The sequence below is a fragment of the Charadrius vociferus genome, unplaced genomic scaffold, assembly GCF_000708025.1.
Source record: "Charadrius vociferus isolate BGI_N301 unplaced genomic scaffold, ASM70802v2 scaffold163, whole genome shotgun sequence".
In the NCBI taxonomy this organism is placed as follows: Eukaryota; Metazoa; Chordata; class Aves; order Charadriiformes; family Charadriidae; genus Charadrius; species Charadrius vociferus.
In genome coordinates this window covers 8,829,209-8,848,187 of record NW_009648332.1, presented here as the reverse complement: position 1 = coordinate 8,848,187, position 18,979 = coordinate 8,829,209, and the positions used below count along the sequence as shown (strand labels likewise).

At 53.5% G+C, this 18,979-nt stretch overlaps 2 protein-coding genes across 2 annotated transcripts; one reads left to right on the top strand and one right to left on the bottom strand.

The window, feature by feature from the left end:
* The first annotated feature begins 9,052 nt into the window (after nt 1-9,052).
* Nucleotides 9,053-9,715, top strand: TMEM125 (transmembrane protein 125). Its single transcript, XM_009884683.1, has one exon. It carries the CDS (start codon nt 9,053-9,055, stop codon nt 9,713-9,715), a length of 663 nt encoding a protein of 220 aa, XP_009882985.1.
* Nucleotides 9,716-15,008: 5,293 nt separating this feature from the next.
* On the bottom strand, nt 15,009-17,594 carry LOC104286291 (chromosome unknown open reading frame, human C1orf210). The gene is made up of 4 exons (XM_009884868.1): nt 17,505-17,594; nt 16,680-17,187; nt 15,862-16,008; nt 15,009-15,373 (listed from the first exon to the last, which is right to left on the bottom strand). Exons 1-4 carry the CDS (start codon nt 17,592-17,594, stop codon nt 15,009-15,011), a joined length of 1,110 nt encoding a protein of 369 aa, XP_009883170.1.
* Nucleotides 17,595-18,979: the final 1,385 nt, after the last annotated feature.

The window sequence follows — 18,979 nt, the reverse complement described above, 5'->3', positions numbered from 1 at the left end:
TTAGTGTAAGACTGATCTTTGTGCCTTCATGCTAGGGCAGGTATGCATATTTCTATTGACAAAAAGTGTGTCCTATTTCACAAGAGCTGGTCAAACTCTGTAAGCCTTTTCTGCTAGAATTCTAATTTGGAGTTATTGTGCTGCAGAAATCATCATCAGCCTTTTATTTTCTATATCAAATTGCCTATGTCCATACGAAGGACTGCCTGTAGTTAAGACAGATGTCGGTGTTATTCCAAGCGGGTATCCAGTCACAGACTAAAAACCAATTACATTGTGAGGGCAACCTTTGTCTAGTGGTAAAGCACACCTGAGCTACAACCCTTGCTCAAGCCTCTGCCTCCTGCCTAGAGACGGGTTGTCTCATCTGTTACAATCATTTCAGCAGGACAAAAAGGCAGCCCAGTTTCAGACTCTGAAATCTGGAATAAAGTCCAAACCTTATGTAATAACTCTCCCATTACCCTGATAAATTAATCTTTGCTTGTCTTTTTTCCAGCATCTGCAATCCTTTTAGTTCATTTTTTCAATGAAATTCTCCTAAAAAGTCATTCTGCAAAGTACTCGTATATAGAAAAAGGCAGGGAGTAATTACTTATAATGAGGTGGGGAACAAGTAAATTTTTCATCCTTTGTTGTCAGTGCATGACACACTGTCTCACTGAGGAATACTTCACATACATCAAAAGTTTAAGCTACTGATTGAGCATGGAACTATATGGTATTATAACAGCCCGTACATTACTGTTTCCATTTCCTATCCTGAATCGTAGAGAACTGACAAATGCTTTCTACATACTACTACTAATATTATCCAGAAGATGGTGGTGCCAAGGCTGGGTAACGTGTAAGCTGTATTACCACTAGGGATACTCGACTCATTTCCAGGCTAACACCGTGGCAAAACAGATGATTCCACGAGCTCCTACGACCTGGGAGACTTCAGTTGAGTGCTTTGTCCATGAACGTGGAATTAAGTTTCTTTAGTCTTACTTTTTTCATTTTGCAGCTTTAACCTGTATGAAGCATAGATTTCACAGGAACAAAAGGAAGACGTTACGATGGAATTGGTCTGTTAATGTGCTAGCTTAACACCCTTTCTTCCTTCCCCCCTCCCCATATAATCATCTTGATACTTCCTGTACAGAAAGAGGATGTAATTAATGTAATTAGCAAATATTTTAGAAACTAGTTCCCTCTTAAATTTTCAGAACACACCCATTTTAATTTGCTAGACTCCCATGGGGTATAATTTTCCCTTCTCTCTGTCAGATTAAATTGAGTGGTAGAAGCCACTGCTTTAATAGATGTGGTTTAGAGAAATGGAATCAATCTTTCTGAAAAAGAAGAACCTTGTCCTAATAAGAGGAAGAAGCATATACAGGTGAAGAATGATTTCTAAGTGGTGATTAATATGCTTAAAAGTATGCCCATGTGTCACCCTCATTAGAAAGATTTTAAAGGCAATACGAGGCCTGCTGGGTGAAGCCTAAGCAGGCAGCTGGCAAACTCGCTTCAAGAGGATTTTGAACTTGATCTTCGTGGCTAAAACATTGTTTGTGAGGGAGAACATTAAAAGTCAGGCTCAGCAGAGTGTTACCACTGAGAATTATCAAAGACCTGCTGAAAGTACAACAGATACATGAGTCTCTGTTATACTGGGAAAACTAGACCAAGGTCAGTCTCCCACACATGTGTTGTAGAAATGTTTTCAGAATTAAGTTGTAACTGGATTATGCTTTTGTATGCTCATGGTCTTCTGAATTCTCTCAGGGTGCAAAGGCACTTTTCATTTTCCTCTCGTGGTCTGCATTGCGTTGTTTCTCCTTTTGGTACCTCTCTAAAGGAGCTGGTAAGCACCTCATGCTCTTGTAAAGTTACAGCCCCCTTTTCGAAGCAAATATATGGCTATCTTTAAAGCCGAATAAGGTTTCCCCTTGGATGACGTGTTTGTTAACTGGCCCAACTAAAGGACAGGTTTTTCTGGGGAGGAGCAAGCTCATTGTTCATGGGTGTTTGTATAGGGAAATCCACCACATGCCATTTGTTGTTTTAGGTTTAGGACAACAACCACTGGACAGATGATACTTCACAAGTTTCAAAAGATCTGTCAGATTTTACTCAGACAAATTCCTGAAGCTGTCACACTAATTGGTGTCTATTGTATTAGCATATCCTAACCTTCCCTTCTCATAGCCTGCTAAAAAACTAGCCTGCAACTTCATAACTGAGCGTCCCCTTCCATTAGTGAGGCAAGAGCTGTTGTTCAGCCCCGTTCTTCTCTTCCTACATCTCCCAGCTGCTCAGACTCACAGTAGCGATCCCTTCTGCTGTCTTTAAGCCCAGCCACAAAGGAGGGGGCATGCACTCAGTCCAGGGGTCCCATTCCCCTGCTGGCTTCAACGTTCCTGCTACTCTCTTTTTTTCCTCTTCCACTCTAGAGTGATTCCTTTTCAGTTTCCCTGATTGCTCTCAAAATGGGCACCCTTTTCTTTCCGCTAGACTAGCAGGAATTCAGCTCTTCTGCAGCATGGTAGGCTCTGCTGATGCCGCTGTCTCCCAGGGAGGAGGGGAACTGCGGCTGCCTGGTGATGGGGAGATGGCACCGCAATGACATCTTGCCTGACTTAAGTGCCTGCCTGGACTAATGCCATACAAAGATCCAGTCCTGATGCGACCAGATGGCCCTGGCCTATACCGTAGCGCAGGAGCTATGTTATTCAATACCACATAATATCAAATACTTGCTGAATGTGTCAAATCTTCCCTAGCGCTGCCAACCTGGCTGCAGGCTTCCTCTCACCTGCTGCCTGGGAGCTGCTCCCTGGCTCTGGCACCCCTTCACCTCCAGCTAGGAGGAAATGAGCCACCTTCCAGGATCGGTGCGCGGCCAGATCCTGCCCAGGGAGGGAGGGAAGGAGGGAGGGAGGAGTAGTGCCTGCACACCGGCGCGGCTCTGGAGCCTCTCCAAGGCCAGCAGCAGGTTTGCTGAGACGCCACCCTGCTGGGGAATGCACCTGCCCCAGCGAGAGGTGAGGGCTTGCAGCCTGTCCTCCACACTGGCCGCGCCGCAGCAGGAAGGGCAGCCGGCAGGAGCACCTGTTTTTTGGCAGGCGGTTGCCAGAGGAAGGGAAGAGATTTTCCCCGTGAGCTCCCTCGTTTGCTCGCTCCGGTGGAAGGAAAGCCAGGAAAAACCCTTTCTGCCAGCCAGGAGCAGGGAACGGTGCCGGGCTGTCGTGTGTGGGCAGCGTCTGCGGCAGGTGAGTGAGCCGTCCTCCCCGGGACCCGTGCGTGTGCGGGAAGGGCTGTACTTCACCAGTAGCTGCTGGCAGGCTCTGGGGCTGCTTCAGACATACTTCTTGAGAGATCCTGCCTCTTACCTCCACATCATTTCTTCCTTGCACCATTGTGTTTCCTCACAGCACATAAGGCTCAGGAGATTGTTTTTCCTTTGGGACTCCCAGGCCTCCCTCGGCAGAGGTGCATCAGAACAGGCTCTGTGGGATCAAGGTGATGGATGCCTGTTACGCATACACAGAGGAAGAGGAACACAGAACTTTATAATGGAGCATGCCAAAGCTATCTAGATTTCTGTAAAAAGCAGCTGCATGCTGACCCTGTTACAACAAGCCCTCCACCATCCTTACCCCCAGAGTCCCTAAGCTTGGAGAAGGGAAGGGGTGGTCCACCATCACCCAGGGCTTCCCCAGTGCTTCCCAAATGATGTCTGGTGGCAGGAGCACTGGTGGGACAGACGCTGGCTTCTGGGGAAAGCATTACCCCTCTGGCAGGGTAGAGAGGGTGGGCTCTCTCGATACAGATTAGGCAGCATAGGTTTGCCTGGATTTTGAGCAGCCCCAGAAAGGAGGAGCACCGGAACTGGTGGTTGATGTAGCAGCCAAAGGAGTATGGATCTCTTGCTAGGATTTTTGGGTGAAGCAGACAGATGCCACATAAAAGCCCCATTACTCCTATTCCCCACGGGTTCCTCTTTCCTCGCTCCTGAGTTCTCAGGAGAAGAGAAGGAACCTTCCCACACGTCCCAGGGCAGCAGCATCCCTGCTCCCAGGGGCAAAGATGGGCCTTGAGCCCTATGACTTTCAGAGCTTCTGGTTTGTGTGTTGGCAGTAGGTCAGGCATAAACGAAGATATATGAGCTTCATTTTCTTTGAGCCTACGTTAGAATAGAATAGAATATGCTTAGGTTAGCCCTGAATTGGTCATGCAGTTGGACTAGATGATCGTTGTAAGTCCCTTCCGACTGAAATAGAACTGAATAGACAGAATAGACTATTTCAGTTGGAAGGGATGTACAACAATCCAGGGTTGACCAAGTTAAAGTATGTTATTAAGGGCATTGTCTAAATGTCTCTTAAACACTGACGGGCTTGAGGCATTGACCACCTCTCTAGGAAGCCTGTTGCAGCGTTTGACCAACTTCTTGGTAAAGAAATACTACCTAAAGCATTGGAAGTTGGAAAAATTATATGAAAGGATGGGAAAATATTTATGCCTATTCAGGACTAGAGGTTTCTGTGAGGCACAGAGTTGTGGCAAGTCTATCCCAAACAGGCTGTGGCCAGACCTGGCCTAGAAGCAAATAGGCTATGATGGACTGGAGAAGCAGGGGGAAGGAGATGGCTTGTATCTGTTTGAGATTGTGAGGCTCTGTTGGCTCTTATCTAGATTGCTCGTGCAAATTCTTTCATGTATTGTTATTTTACAGCAAATCTTGCCGGACTCTTCTGGTCTCCATGATGCTCACAAAGTCCGCGTAGCTGAATAAAACCCCTCCAAGGCTGGAAGCACTGCAGGAGCCTGTCCCACCGCCTGGCTTCCCCTCCTGAATGCTGTGGGTAAGCAATGTCTCATGGTGTACCCTGAGTTCAGGGAGAGGAGGGAAGTGAGAAGCTGAGTTGTACGTGGCTCTGAAATGAAAGTGTTCATTAACATACAGTCCATGGCCTATCTGTCGGATATCAGACAGTCAGACATAAAAAGTCTATAAGTAAATAAATAAATGCATATACCATTGCCAGGCAGTCAGCAAGCATGCTTCTATCACACTTGCAGCCAGGAGTGGCCAGAAACCCATTGATGATGACCCTCAATTCCCAGTTAAATTTTGTCAGAGTAGGAAAAAAAAACCCACCCAACAAGAAAGGAAAAACATGAACAGTTTTGTTTTCCTACATTCCTAGTGCTTTCCTGTTCTTCCTCCCCCGCTGCCAGCCAGCAGTGGGGAAGGACAGCCTGTCAATTTTTTCCTGAAACGTGGCCTTCAGTCAGAAAGCATTGTGTGGCTGGGCTGGTCCCCTCCTTTTTCTCTTGCATACAAAGATGGGAGCACTGAAGGTACTGGTTTCAATAGTAAGTAAACGGTAGAGATTAGTGACCTCTGATAGACGTCACCAAACTGGCTAATCTGACGGGCTAACTGGCTTAAGCTCCCAAAGGGTCTGTGTTATGGCCTATCCCAGACCAGTGAGCCCAGGTAGCCCAAAGAGGAGCTACAGAAGAGGCGACTGCTGTGGAAAGGCTGTCCTCCCTCATGGCAGAGCAGGGATCTACATCCCTTCCTTTCTCTCAAGCTGATCTAGGCAAACTGATGTGCTGCATAATGCCAAGAAACCAGATCAGCAAAGTTGCAGTGAGATCTGGTTTCATCCCTTCTCCAAGGAGTGGTGGATGACAGCCCAGGATAGGGCTGCTTTGGTTTAACATGTAAAGACATTCAGATTTTCCCTAAGAGGACGGGAGGCAGCGCACCCACGCTGAGGAATGGGAAACTGTAGTTAGATTTAAGGAAAAATTTATGCATGGCGAGGATGGTGAAACACTGGAATGATCCCAGAGGGGCTGTGGATCCTCCATCCTTGGCAGTATCCAGCAGCCGAGTGGATGGGCCCTGAGCTACTCAGTCTGACTTTGAGGTTAACTCTGCTTTAAGCAGGTGGATGGACCAGGGGAATTATTAAGATCCCATCCTACCTGAGTTATTCTGTGATTCTAAAAGTAAAAATACTGTTATCAGTTGCACAAACCCTCTCAGTCTAGAGAAGCCCAAGCAAGTGTGGATGTTTATAGAGTGAAAGGTTATATTGCCAAAACATTTTGAAACAGACACAAGAAAACACGGAGGCACGCTTCAGTGGAAGCCTTTGCCTCTCCAAGTCATTTGTTTAATAGAGGTTAATATATACAGTAGGAAATAAACACTCATAGAGGTCACACCTTATTTTGTTCTGCAGCCAGACACCCTAACAGTTTTATCTTGCCCCCTGTCCTTCTCCTGAGCAAATAAAAAATAAACCAGTTACATTTTAAAAGGTAACGTGAGAATGCAATGCTGTAGCTTGATTTTTGATCACATTTTCCCTCACTGCGGTTTGTGCTGTTGTGTTTTCTTTGCTTACTGTTTGACTCACAACTTCTGTGCGCAACTTCGGTCAAGCAGCAGAAGGCCGCAGACTTTGCACTTCTCCAAGCTTCATGTTTTTGTAGTCCAAAATCTCAATCTAATCTACAAACCTGCTATCTACTAGACTCACCCGTTTGCTGGTATGGAGGAGATAAGGCACTTCTGTGCTTGGAGAAGGAAAGGCAGGAGGAAGTAGTGCTTAGCACTGAGATGATTTGCATGGGCTGGGGAAATGTCTCCAGGCTCAACATCTTCTCACCCCTCCACTTTGAAAGTGGCCCCCGTGACATCCTTACCTTCTTGGGGACCTCTGTCTTGGGGACAGCACAAGGTATCTGCTGTCTTGTGCAAAATCAAAGTGGGTCCCAGCAGGCACAAATCACCATACTCAACCATGGCTCTTTTTTTTTTTATTTTCCTCCCTAATTGATGCTTTCTGATTGTTCTGGCTCTAGCCAGGAGCTGCAGATCTCCCGCGGGCCTCCAGGCAAGCGGAGGTGGGAGCCTGGGTGTCTGTGTCCCATCCCTCTCCCTTCCCTGGGCGATCCAAGCAGCAGCGGCCGTGCAGGGCAGCAGCAGGGATGGCAGCTCGCACGGCGCGATGGGTCCTGGGCCTGCAAACCCGCCGCGGTCACAGACTTCCTGGACACGTGCTGCCAGCTGGCAGCCTGCCCCGAGCCACGTCCAAAGTGACCTCATGCTCCATCACAGCCGGGGAGTGACTCAGGAGGAGCTTGGCCTGACACGGTCAGGCGGTGTCTGGTTCGGGCACACCCCCCCCTCATCACACTATTGTCCTCCCTCTCCCCCTCACCCCACGTTGGCTTGTCCCCAATGGAGGGGGGGGATTTTGAGGGCTTTGCTGGCAGCAAAGGCATAAGTGGAATGTGGTCTGTGGAGACTGAGGACAGGGAGAGCTGTGGGAGGAAAGGTCCCGGGTGCGTGCAGAGCTGCCATGCGTGGAGGTCACAAATTGTCACCACCTGTCTGTAATGAGCCCAGTGTCCCAGCACCACGCAGAGCAGGGCACAAAGACAAGCAGAGTGTGTCTCGCGCGGGCTGGCGGGCTCCTGGAGACCCATTTTTAGTAGGCAGGGTGTTGCGTGGCCGTCTCCCTGCCTGGGAGAAGTGACACAGCTCTGACACAGGGGATCTGCATCAGTTCCTGTCCCCACCACGGCCTCCCGCAGGACTCTGAGCAGTTTGTGTGTGTGTGCCCGTGATGGCCAAGGGTGCATCACGCTGAATGGGAGGTGATCAGGGAGGTATTTTGGGGGTCTCCATGTCTCAAGGGCTCAGCCATATCCGAGATGCTCCTGCACTGTCCTCCCCCAGTACCGCTCCTTGCTGTGGGTACTAGCTGTGCTGGAGGGCCCCTCGGGTGCTGTGGGACCAGCCGGAGCACTCACGTGCTGGGGCAGGATGTTACGTGAGAGAAATGCAAGTGGTTTCTGCTCTTGGTGTAAAACTGTAGCCAGAGAAGCGTTGCGGGGGGCCATCATGCTGGTGGAGGACCCTGGGAAGCCGGGCTGCAGGTTGAGACAAGGCACTGTGCCGAGGGGACCCCAGCTACGCACAGCACCTGAAGCCTATCTCCACCCTGCAGCCACCGCTGCCCTTCCTCTGCTCCCCTTCAGTGGTTGAAGTGCTTCAGGGACCAGCAGAGAGGAGAGCAAAATTGCAGGGTGCCAGGTCCCAGCTGTCTGGGGGCTCTTTCCAAGTAAGTGCTGAGACCACTGGAGATGTAACTATCGTATTTTTGTAGGGAACTTGGGAGGGGGAACCACTGGCAGGGGTAGGGACAGGGCTGAGAACATGCAGCAAGGGCAGCTCTCAGTCTTCCAGTGACTGGACTGGAAGGGTTAAGCCCCGGTCCTGACCCCCACCTCCCGCTGTCGTTCTGGGCAGCAGAGCCAGTTGGTGACAAGAGGCTGATGCTGATGAGGGAGCATGTGAAGCCGCAGCTTGTGAATGGGGCTTTATCCCAGGAGGGACCTGCCTCTGCTCCGTCCCTGCCCCGCTGCCAGCACCAGCTGCAGGCAGAGTCCTGCAGACAGCGATGTGCCAGTAGCCTCTGAGCGGGCACACGGGGCTGGGGAGGCAGGAGAGCTGCCCTTGGGGCAGGCTGAGTTTCCCCCACAGCTCGTGGAGGTCTCCTGGGAAGACGTGCGTGGCTGAGCTGTGCTCCAATGCACGGGGCTTTCGTGAGAGAGGCAGGGGAAGGTCTGCAGGCCAGCCTGGAGCAACCAAGGGCCAGGGTTTGGCAGGGGATTGTTTGGTACAGGGGAGCAGGGTCTCTGTTTAATGATGTCTTCTCTTCTTGACTCTTTCAGATGAAAGACACAGGAAAGGAAGGACGCAGCCCTGGTTGTTCCTTTACGGTCCTGCTCTGGGGATGCTCCACCACGTCCTGCAGACCTGCCTGGAGGGTGAGCTCAGCCGCAGTGCATGGACCATAGCTCTCCAGGTGGCACTGCTGTAGAAGGGAGCTCCACCAGGCTCCAAAGAATGAGACGGAGGCGTCCCCGCTTGAGAAATGCAGCTGCCTCCGCAACCGCTGCTGCCTTGACCCTCCACTTTGCTGTAAGGGTGTAAATTAATCTGTGCAACCTCCCCACCAAGCCGCCCACCATGCCAGAGCTGGCAGAGCTGAGCAGCCCCCGCACCCCTGCAGATGCAGACCACATCCAGAGGAATATCTTGGAGGAGCACGTGGAGCTTTGGTGGTTCCAGGACCCCAAGAAGTCCATCCTGTGCTATGGGATGGCTGTGGTGCTCATCCTGGCCTGTGGGATCGGGGGCATCATCCTGCTGTATAGCACTAGCAGCCGGGCTGGGGAGTGGCGGCTGGCCGTGGGCACCACGCTCTGGCTCCTGGCCCTGCTCGTGCTGCTGAAGCAGCTGCTGAGCTCTGCAATCCAGGACATGAACTGCATCCGCAGCCGGGATCAGATCGAGCTCCTCAAGAGCGGGGGCTTCTCGGACTGCCTGGTGCTGCTGCTCAGCGCCCTGGTGCTGGTGGTCTGCGGGGTTGTGCTCACCATCCTCTCCACCACCACCATGCAGCTCAGCCCTGCACGGCCACTGGCCAGCATGTTCACCAGCGGGGTTGTCCTCCTGACTGCCGGCAGTGCCATCCTCCTCTGCCTGCTGCTCTACCTGCTATGCACCTCCTGCCGTCAGGCTGCTCCTCGGAGCTTGGAGACCGGCGAGATCCGTGTCTTCACCATCTCCGGCCGCCTCGCTCCAAACAGACGGCTTCCTCCCACCTCCAGCATGGCCAACCTGATCTGAGCCAGGACACTCCTGCATGAACCTCACTGGATACGACGTGTCAGCAGGGCTTGTGCCAGCCTTTCCCCAAGGAACGGTGAGCACTGCGGCGTGCCTTGCATCTTTTGGAGATGACTGGCATTTGCTTTGCCTCAGGCCGGTGGCACAGCAGGGACTTGGGGTGCCTGGATGGGCTCTGTGACCTGGCGCGTTAGGAGCACAGCGCTGGCCTGGTTGGCGTTTTATCCCTGCAAAACCTCCTGTGACAGCTGCTGCCTGCCCGGCTGTGAGCCCAGTCACAGAGTTAAGGTGAGCCTGTCCTGTACCCCTGGGGACCCCAATACTTGCTTGGTGTCTGCAGTTCCTGGGACTTTGTCGTGTGATCTCCTGGCAGGAGAAGCTGCAACTGCGGATGGTGTAAAACCACCCTGTGCTCTGTGCAGAGACACCAGCTCGGACCCCTGTCTCAGCTGGCACCAGCGCTTCGTGCCTCTGAGCCCATGAAGATGGACACACGCTGAGCGTGGTGTGGTGCCCTGTGGCGTGCGTCCCCTCCCTCGTGCGTCCCTGTGGGACCCCCGAGCAAGGTAGAGCCTCTAGCAGCTGATGAATGGCAGGAAATATTCTGCGTGTCAGCAGGCACACAGCACAAGTGAAGGGAACTTGGGGGGAGGTACGGCTGCAAGGGCTGCTTCTGAGAAAGCACCTCCATGTCTGTGGGACGGAGCGTGAGATTTGCGTGGGATTCCATGTGCCAGAGCCCCAGCATGGCTAGACCTCACATGAAATGCCATTTGTGTTTGCCATGTCAGGATTTGTTCCAGTATTACCTTTCTGCAGCCCACCATCTTCTGTGGTTTATCAAAGGGGTGACCACAGGGTGTTGGTATCGGGCCCCTGGTGGGTTATCAGTGCTGGACTGTGTGTCAAGGCTGTTATCACACCAGTGTGCTCCAGCCACGCGAGCCACAAACGGCAAGGTGCAGTCGCTGGGGGATGGTGACGGGGTACCCGAATCCTGGGGCTGGGGCTGCTGCCCTGCAAGGGTGGTGTGAGGAGGGAGCGCTGTTGCCCTCTAACAGGAGTTTCCCAAGTGGAGGCACCTCTGCTGCCACAGGACTGCTGCAGCTCATCCCAGTCCCTGCTGGGAACCTGCCCAGCACAGCAATGTTCCCACACTCTTTTTGTCTCCCAAGTGCTGCAGCTGCTGCAGGGCAGAAAAGTTCTTCTGCTATCACTTGGACCCGCTCATCCAAGTCCCTGCTGGGAGCCTGCCCAGCCCAGCAATGTTGCCTCACTCTTTCTGTCTCCCAAGTGCTGCAGCTGCTGCAGGGCAGAAAAGTTCTTCTGCTATCACTTGGACCTTACCTGGAGATTTTTTGGTATTTTATTTCTCCAAGGTGTCTGTCACCAAGATGTCTTTACCAGAGGCAGACTAACACCTCATCCCTGGGGGATTTTCCTGTGGCTTGAGGCTAATTTACCTGTGAAAATTCTCATTTCCTCCATAGACCCACGAACCATTTCACTGCCCTTTCCATAGACACAGATCCTAACCTCCTAGCAAAGCTGCTCCTGCGCAACCTTCTCTTCCTCTTCATCTTCCTGTCTGCTCCCATCTCCCCCTCACCTGAGCTGCTCTGCCCCAGCTGTTAGTTTTGCTCATTATTTGCTAAGTTCCCTCTGTAAGGGAACAAGACTGAGCTATTATTTTTTGGTCCCTGGTAGCAAATTTATTTGGAAGAGGACAGTAGCTCATTCCCTTAGTAACAGCACGAACTGCTGTCCGTGCAACACCTGGAGGCAATGTCAGAGTTCAGCATCAGTGAACCCCACCAGGTATACACTGGGCAATGAGGACGTCATCCCTTCACAACTCCAGACCACACTGTCTCCAATGCACTCAGGTCACTTGAGAGCACTTCTGTATTCATCCACTCTTGCCCTGCTCCTGCTGGCTTTCCTTCCCCCAAAGCCTCAGATTGTTTTCCCCAAAGTATGGGAACAGCGTTTTGGCTTTTCTTTCTGGATGTCTGTTATTTCTACATTTTTCTCTGCCATTTTCACATCATCTGTAGATTTTATTAAACTGCTATTTCCTCCTCTCTCTGCATTGCTTCCCTTAATCTGCCCAAGAGTTCAGAGGGTGTTACTAAGTTCAGGTCCTTCTGTGCTAAATCCTCTGCAAAGCAAAGAGCTGTCCTTCCTCTCCAGGCTGTTTGATCCCAGGTCCCTCCGTGGACACAGGGAGAGACAGGCCAGAGCTGGACAGTTTTGCACCATCGCCGTTGCTGCTGCTCTGCACGTCTGTGTCGGTGCATGTGCAGTCATGCCAAGCTGCGCCGCCTCTGCCTGCATCAGTGCTTTAGCACTTACTCCCAGTTCCCCCAACCTGCAGGCGTGGACAGGCTGCAGCTGCCTGCACACCAGCTGTTTTGCACATCTGGGCACTTGTGTGAAGATGTGTGACTGTGCCCAGCTTGCGGCTCTGCCCTGCCTGCATGCCGGTGTGAATCCTCTGCTCCAGAGCCCCTTCAAAAGGTGCCCCAAGTGCCCATGAATTGTGCCAGAGAAGGATGCTCGTGGGCCGTGTCAGCAGCCCGAGGAAATAATGGCTGGGAACAGGCTATCCCCGAAGATGGCGGTTTAGGTGTCTGGCTGCCCCAGTCACTGACTCCCCTCTGCAGCAGCGGTACTGGTTTGTTCCTTTCTTGATTCCTGTGTTGTGTGTGGAAATACCCAATAAAGTGTTACAGAAGTTGACCGTGTGGAAGGCTGATGCTCGAGTTTCACCCTCTCTGCGGACCGCGAGGTGACAGAGCTGTGCAGAGCTGTCCTCCGCTCAGGCTGAGCCCGGGGCAAAAATCATGACAGCCCAGTGTCCCTCCTGCGGCTGTAGTTTCGGCTCATTAGCTAGTGTGGCAATGCCACCACAGCCCCACAAATGCATGTATTTATTTCCTGATACACGACTCCCACCTCCAGATGTGTACGCATCTCTCTCTGCTTAAGGACCTAGACATAGCCGGTCCCCCTCACCACCGCTCTGTGAACCCAAGACCTTGCCGTGCCCCTGAAAGATGCTCACGTGGAGCACGCAAAGCCTCCTGAATGTGTCGGTGCCGGCTGGTTTGTTTACAGAGAAGCTATTTCACCCTGCGGTAGGGCCGAGCCTCCAGCCCGGCGGAGGCAGCTGTTGCCTGCAATGAGCCTGGAACCAGTCTGCCCGCATACCTGCCACTGCTCCCGGCCACCAGCTTCTACCACGGTCCTTCCGGCAGCTTCCTAGGGGAACCCCCTTGAGAAAGCTCTTCCTTTGCTACTCTGACCCCCTTGCACTCCCAGTCCGCATGCCGATGCATTTCCCCCCACGCGAGCTGCCAGGATCCTGCCCGCTTCTACTGGAGCTGCCTGGAGAGGGGGCAGAGGGGCTGCCCTGGGACCGAGCCCCCCTGCACACCATGTCTGCTCGGTTAAAGAATAAACGGGTGGGCCTCCCAGCAGGGTCAAAGTAGACACAAGCAACCTACCACTAGGCACTGAGGCATGAGAGTGAGCCAGATCCTGGATAAATAAGCTCAGGCAGTTATATTTTTAATCCCTTTTAAGACATCTCTGAGACCAAAAGTAAAATACTGCATCTAGCACGAGTTCATGTGATTGAAAAGCATGTTGAAAAGCTCAGAAAATACCCTCCAAAAGAGAATTGAAATACATTTTCCCAGCCCTCAGGTTTAAGTTTCCTGTCTTACCTGAAAGAGATTAGAAATTTCCTGCAAAAATGAAGCTCAGTTTAGACATATGGCATTTAAGAGCGAAAACTGGCTGACCACTGAAACAAGCCAGCAGGCTCTCCTCCTCCTCCTCATGGCTTCAAATGGCACCTTTCCTCTCTGGAGGGTGCTTTAAGTCACTGGCCTGTATTGCCTATCCAGCGCCTGACCCAGTCATCCCCTTTGGTTTACATTCTCTGAGGTATATTATTTACTTTGGTATACACTGTGCTCTATAAATATCTTAATGAGTAGAGAAATAGAAAGGCAGTTCACAGCGAAAGGGAGGTTTGAAGGAGATGGGGGAATTAGCCGGGTGGCAGGGCTGCAAGAAATGCTATCCCTGGGATGATGCTTCATGCTCTGCAGCATGACGGAGAGATTCCCGGGCTGTTAGGGACTGTAACGACCTGGCTGTGCCCTGGGAACTCTTCCCAGCCGGATGGTACCAGCCTTGTGAATCACTTACTAAGGAGGGTGAATGTCACTGCTGCGCCCCGCTTTTAACTCCCACGTGACCCACACGGGCACAACCGGCTACAGCAGAAACAATTTGCTGTTACCTATGTCTCATGTGCTGTTTATTGTACCACAAAGATGACAGGAATGCAAAAATTAGAGCGTTCGTGTAACTCCACAGTTAGAGATACAGACAGGACTCTGTAATGGGTGCCGGGGGACAGGGCTGTCTCGCTCCAGCGCACGTGTGTGCCTGATGCCATGACCAGTGCTGCCAACAAGTTTGCTCAGCTCCTCAGAGCTGACATGGGAAAATTAAGTGCCGTTCTAGCACGTCTTGCTGGAGAAGGAAGAGAGAAAAGAGAGCAGAGACGCGCGGCAGGAAGCAACGCCGGAGAGACCTGCACAGAAACCCCGCGAGGACACACCAGGGCTGCCTGCGCCACAGCAGGCGACAGATTTGTTTGCACAGGAGCACTCGTACCACAGACCTGTCCTCTCTCGCTGCAGTTAAGGAGGAATGTGTTTATGGTCCTTGAAAGCACATGCAAAAAAAGCCGCACCCCAGCTGTGGGCCTGCGGGTGTCCTCCTGGCACTGCCACTGGGAGAGCCCCGACAAACCATCGCAGGCAGAGGCAGGGTTAAATCATGCTTTAATCACACCCTGGAGTGACAACACATTGGGGGACAGAGCAGGGCTGCGTCCAGCACCGTGGGGCAGCAGGGCCGGTGCACGAGACCTTGCAGGGAGCACCAGGGCAGGCTCCTCTTCCCACCCCACCAGGCTGCCCGGACATGATAGACACCATCTCCTTCATCCTCAGCATCTGAGCAAGGCTGGGAGCCCAGCAGCGGGTCTGGTGTCTCTGTGCTGGTGCAGCTCCACTGGAGTCACACTTGGGTACTGCGAGGCTGGCTGCCTTCAGCCCTCATCACCATTCCCAACCTACCCCTTCTCTCCCGTCCTCTCTGCTCCTTAAGCTCCCACCCACGGGGGGCCAAAAGCCGAGGGCAGGTGGAAAAGGGCAGGAAGGGGGGGGGGACAGCGAGGGGCCGCAGCGGTGGTGGCTGGGCTGCAGGCTCAGATGGAGAGGTGCAGCTCCCGCTCCTCTTCCTCCGGCAGCTGCTCGCTTGGCTGGATGTAGTTGTCCTCGATGAAGCCATCATCATCCTCAGCTTGCAGGTGGCCAGCATCGGGCATGGGGTGGTTCTTGCTGGCCCCCTGGCCTGAGGAGTCCCTGTCCCAGCTGCTGCTGTCCTCCATGGGGCTGCCTCCGATTGAGCTGGTTTCAGGCAGCGGCCGGTGGCGGTAGCTGGCGAAGTTCTTGTGGAAGAGCTTGCACTTGGCAGCCAGCGCAATCAGGATGGAGATACCGATTGCTGCCACCAGGAAGCCCACCAGGTACGGCCAGCTCCTTCCCCCCTTCCCAGCGGGCGGTGTGGTGGCTGTGGCACAGGAAAGGCACGTCAGGGCACGGCAGGTCAGCCTGCAGCATACCTGGTGCTCCTCAGCACCCAGCCCCATGCACGCCTGGGGTGTGCAGCCCTCACTGAATTGCTTTCGTTCGGAGCAATATAAATGCTCTTCACCAGGAGGTAGCTACCAAGGGTGTGGGAATACTGCGGGGAAAACTGCCAGATGGCGGTCTGATACTGCTGCCCATCACCGTGGAGTCTGTGGAGTCCATGTGGCTTCATGCCATCTACTAACTTTTCTGTTGCAAAGCCAGCAAACACCTCCAGGCGGTGGCCACCCTCCCCACCAAGCCACCACTGGAGGCCACCCTCCCAACCAAGCCACTGCACGAGCAGCGGTCAGGCAGCCTGAACCCCTGGGGGTGCAGGGCAGGGTCTCTGCCTGTGGTCCCCTCTGGGGTGATGGAGGGTGGGAGGGAGCTAGACCTTACAAACACCTCAGTAACTGCACAACTTACTGTTGCTGAGGGTCACTGTGATCTGCTGCGCAGTGCTGACCCCCCGAGGAAACCGCTGCTTCATCCAGCAGCCCAGGTCCTGGGAATCCAGAGCTGCCACCGCACTGCCCCGAAGCTCCGGGGGCGATGCACAGGTCACCTGCACAGCTGGGATACACACGGGCTAAGGTGGGATGGGGGGTCTTTGCCCGTCCCCTCCCCAGTTTAGAGAAGACAATCCCTGCTTGCTCCTGGGTTGATGGGACGTATCGCAAGGTTGTCCTGGCTCTGCCCTCCAGCCTCACTGGCCCTCAGCATGCTGCAAGGCACAACTAAAGAAAAAATTCACTGACCAAGGAACCGTGTGAGTGTGTGACTGATCAGCAGGCTCCTTTTAACTGGATAATGCCAAATTCATGGATACTGATAGAAACCCTACTGTCGCAGGGCTGCTCTCGCCTGAGAGCTGAGCTCTGAGGATTGGACCTTGATTCAGCTCCACAGGAGGAGTGCTGAGTGCTCTTGAAAATGTGGTCACTCCACATAGACACATATAGGTGGATTTAGGGGCTGAAGTGTACATGCAGCCCCTTTAACAGAAGAGTGGCTAAATTATCCTGCTGTCATGCCTAGAAATCTCTGGTATTGCGTGTAACTGCAAGCAAGGAACAAACCCATCACCTTTTTGTTCACTTGTCCCTCAACAGAGGTGGGAGAGGTCCCTGGAAAGTTATCTCAGAATATGCCCAGGGGTTGGAGCAAAAGGATCCAGCGGGACCCCTGCACCCAGGGTTCCTCCTGCCCAACATCTCTCCTGCCACCCGCCCCCATCCACTCACCTTGCCTGCGCTGCAGCCACTGCTGCAGAGAGCGCGCGCTGCAGTCGCAGACCCAGGGGTTCCCTTCCAGCCGGACCTGCGGGACTGCCTCCATCAGCTGCAAGCTCAAGGTGTCCACAGAGACCAGCGCGTTGTGCTGCAGGTCCAGGTATAAAAGAGCCTTCAGCGGCAGGAAGAAAGGGACCTCAAGCTCTTGCAGACTGTTGTTTCTTAGGAGCAGTGTGTGCAAGTTGCCCAAGCCCTTGAAAGCGTCCGTGTGGAGGTAGGCGATGCTGCAGCTGCTCAGGTCCAGCAGACGCAGTGCCCCCAGGTTGGAGAAGACTGCTGGGCTCAGCACCAGCAGGGCATTGCTAGAGAGGTTGAGGGAGCGCAGGGAAGGGAAATCCATCAAGAGAGTCCCATGACGGGGCACAACCAAGGAGTTGAAGGAGAGGTCCAAATCAGTGATGTTGCTTGGAAGGGAACTTGGAGCATGCAGGAGGCTCTTCCCGTTGCAGTCAGCCCATCCCTGGGAAAAGAGCTGCTGTCTGAGATGGACTCTCTGTGCTGGGGAAGATCTCTAGACCGAGACTCCCCAGAATTTCAAATGTCTTAATTAATTACCCTTGCAGAGTTTAAAAAAGCAAAGATACAAACAAGTTTAAGAAACTCATGAGCTGCCAGTTTGGTGTGGGCCAGGATAAATGGAGAAAGATGAGCAGGACAGCCCATAACTGAGAGCAGCCAACTGAAGGAGTAAAGGAGGAGTGTGGAGAGCTGGAGGAAACCCAAACAGCTGAGGTAGGTGCAAGGGGACCAGGCTGTCACCCTTCTGTCCTCCCTTACAGGGCAGTTGTCACATGGGGTCAGCTTGCAGAGGGCCTTCCTCTTCCTCCCCCAGAGCCCCCGGGGAGCTCTTGCGTGACACAAGGGCATCCTCCCAGCTGGGGCAGGGAAGCAGGCGAGACCCCTGCCTGCTGTGAGGGCAGGCAGGCAGCGGCAGCCACCTGAGCTGAAGAGCAGTGGGCATCTGCACCAGGCACCCGTGTCAAGAGCTGCCCCCCAGGGCCGGTGGGGGAGATTGCACTCTCGTCTCCAGCCCTCCTATGTTTCTGAGGATACACTGTGAGCAGCAGCACCTTCATCCACACTGTCTGTGACTATACTAGTAAACAAAACAGACCAGCGCGTGCTGCATGGATCAATTAACACACAGGGATGGATTTTTTTTTCCCCGAAAAACAGGGTGACCGAATTCAAGCTGGTTTTGGGGAGCGGTCCCCAGCACGTGTTACTCCTGCCTGGGCTTTATGTGGGAGAGGGCCAGCTGCCCAAACTGCAGCTGCCAGAGAGCAGATCAGCATTTTAAGTTTGGTTGGACAGGCATGGGCTCCTGCTTAATGCCATGTTTGGGCTTTGCGGGCAGAGATGCCGTGCTGGAAGCTTGTGGCAGTCCGTAGTCCCAGGTTTCTAGGTCTGGCTGCTTTCCAACTAGCCAGCCTTTCCGTTTCTTTGCCTCCCACATGATCACCTCTCCTTTCATCTTCCTGCTCACCCAGATCTCCCACCAGGCCCTGCCGTCCCCGCTCGCTAGAGGAACAGATATGCACTTATGAACGTGGGCTGCTGAGGACTGGGGCACGGCACAGATCCTGTCTCACGCTCAAACAGAGCTGGGCTCGGGGAGGCTGGAGAAAACAGTGCAAACCTTTTGAGGGCGTTTCTGAGAGCTCAGTGGATAGCTCTGCCCCGTGCCATCTGCCCGCGACAGCCACTTTTCCAGCCTCCTCCTGGTTCCTGCCCAGTGCAGCTGAGCTGCGGCCGCGGCGTTTGTCCCGGTGGGATGGGTTAGTTATATTTCCTGCTCCTCGCCAGGCACTCGGGGATCCTGACCCCATGGTTGCCCTAACACTGGCTTCAATCACTGCATCACCATGCCCTGGAGAAGGGAGTGAGGGGGTGGGAGCCCCTCGGGGATGTTCCTCGCTGCCATGTGCCATGCACCCCTCATGGGCGGCTGCATTATGGCTGCAGCCGAGAGACCCCCAGAGTCCGAAATACCATGGCTTAGACAAGGCTTTGCCAGCCCTGCTGTGCTCTGGTGAATGGGCTGGACAACGTGGCGCGTTCGGCCCCAGGATGGGAGCAGGGGTGCTGCAGGGCTGGGAGCAGGGCAGCCAGGATCCAGGTGCGGGTCACCCACCCCTGTGGCTGCTGGTCACCGGCACAGCACATCTCCCAGTTAACTCCGCTTGCTCCCATGGGTTTCTGTGACTCGGCCGCTCTCCAGCCGCGACGAGCAGGAGGTGCCGGCCAAGGGC

Bases quoted from the DNA above. Each gene is read 5' to 3' on its own strand.
- TMEM125 (XM_009884683.1), top strand. From the start codon at position 9,053: ATGCCAGAGCTGGCAGAGCTGAGCAGCCCCCGCACCCCTGCAGATGCA.
- LOC104286291 (XM_009884868.1), bottom strand. From the start codon at position 17,594: ATGCCCTTGTGTCACGCAAGAGCTCCCCGGGGGCTCTGGGGGAGGAAG. The intron at 17,188-17,504 runs GTAAGGGAGGAC...CTCTTTTCCCAG, and splicing joins CCCCATGTGACAACTGCCCT to GGATGGGCTGACTGCAACGG. The intron at 16,009-16,679 runs GTGAGTGGATGG...TGTGTATCCCAG, and splicing joins GTGGCTGCAGCGCAGGCAAG to CTGTGCAGGTGACCTGTGCA.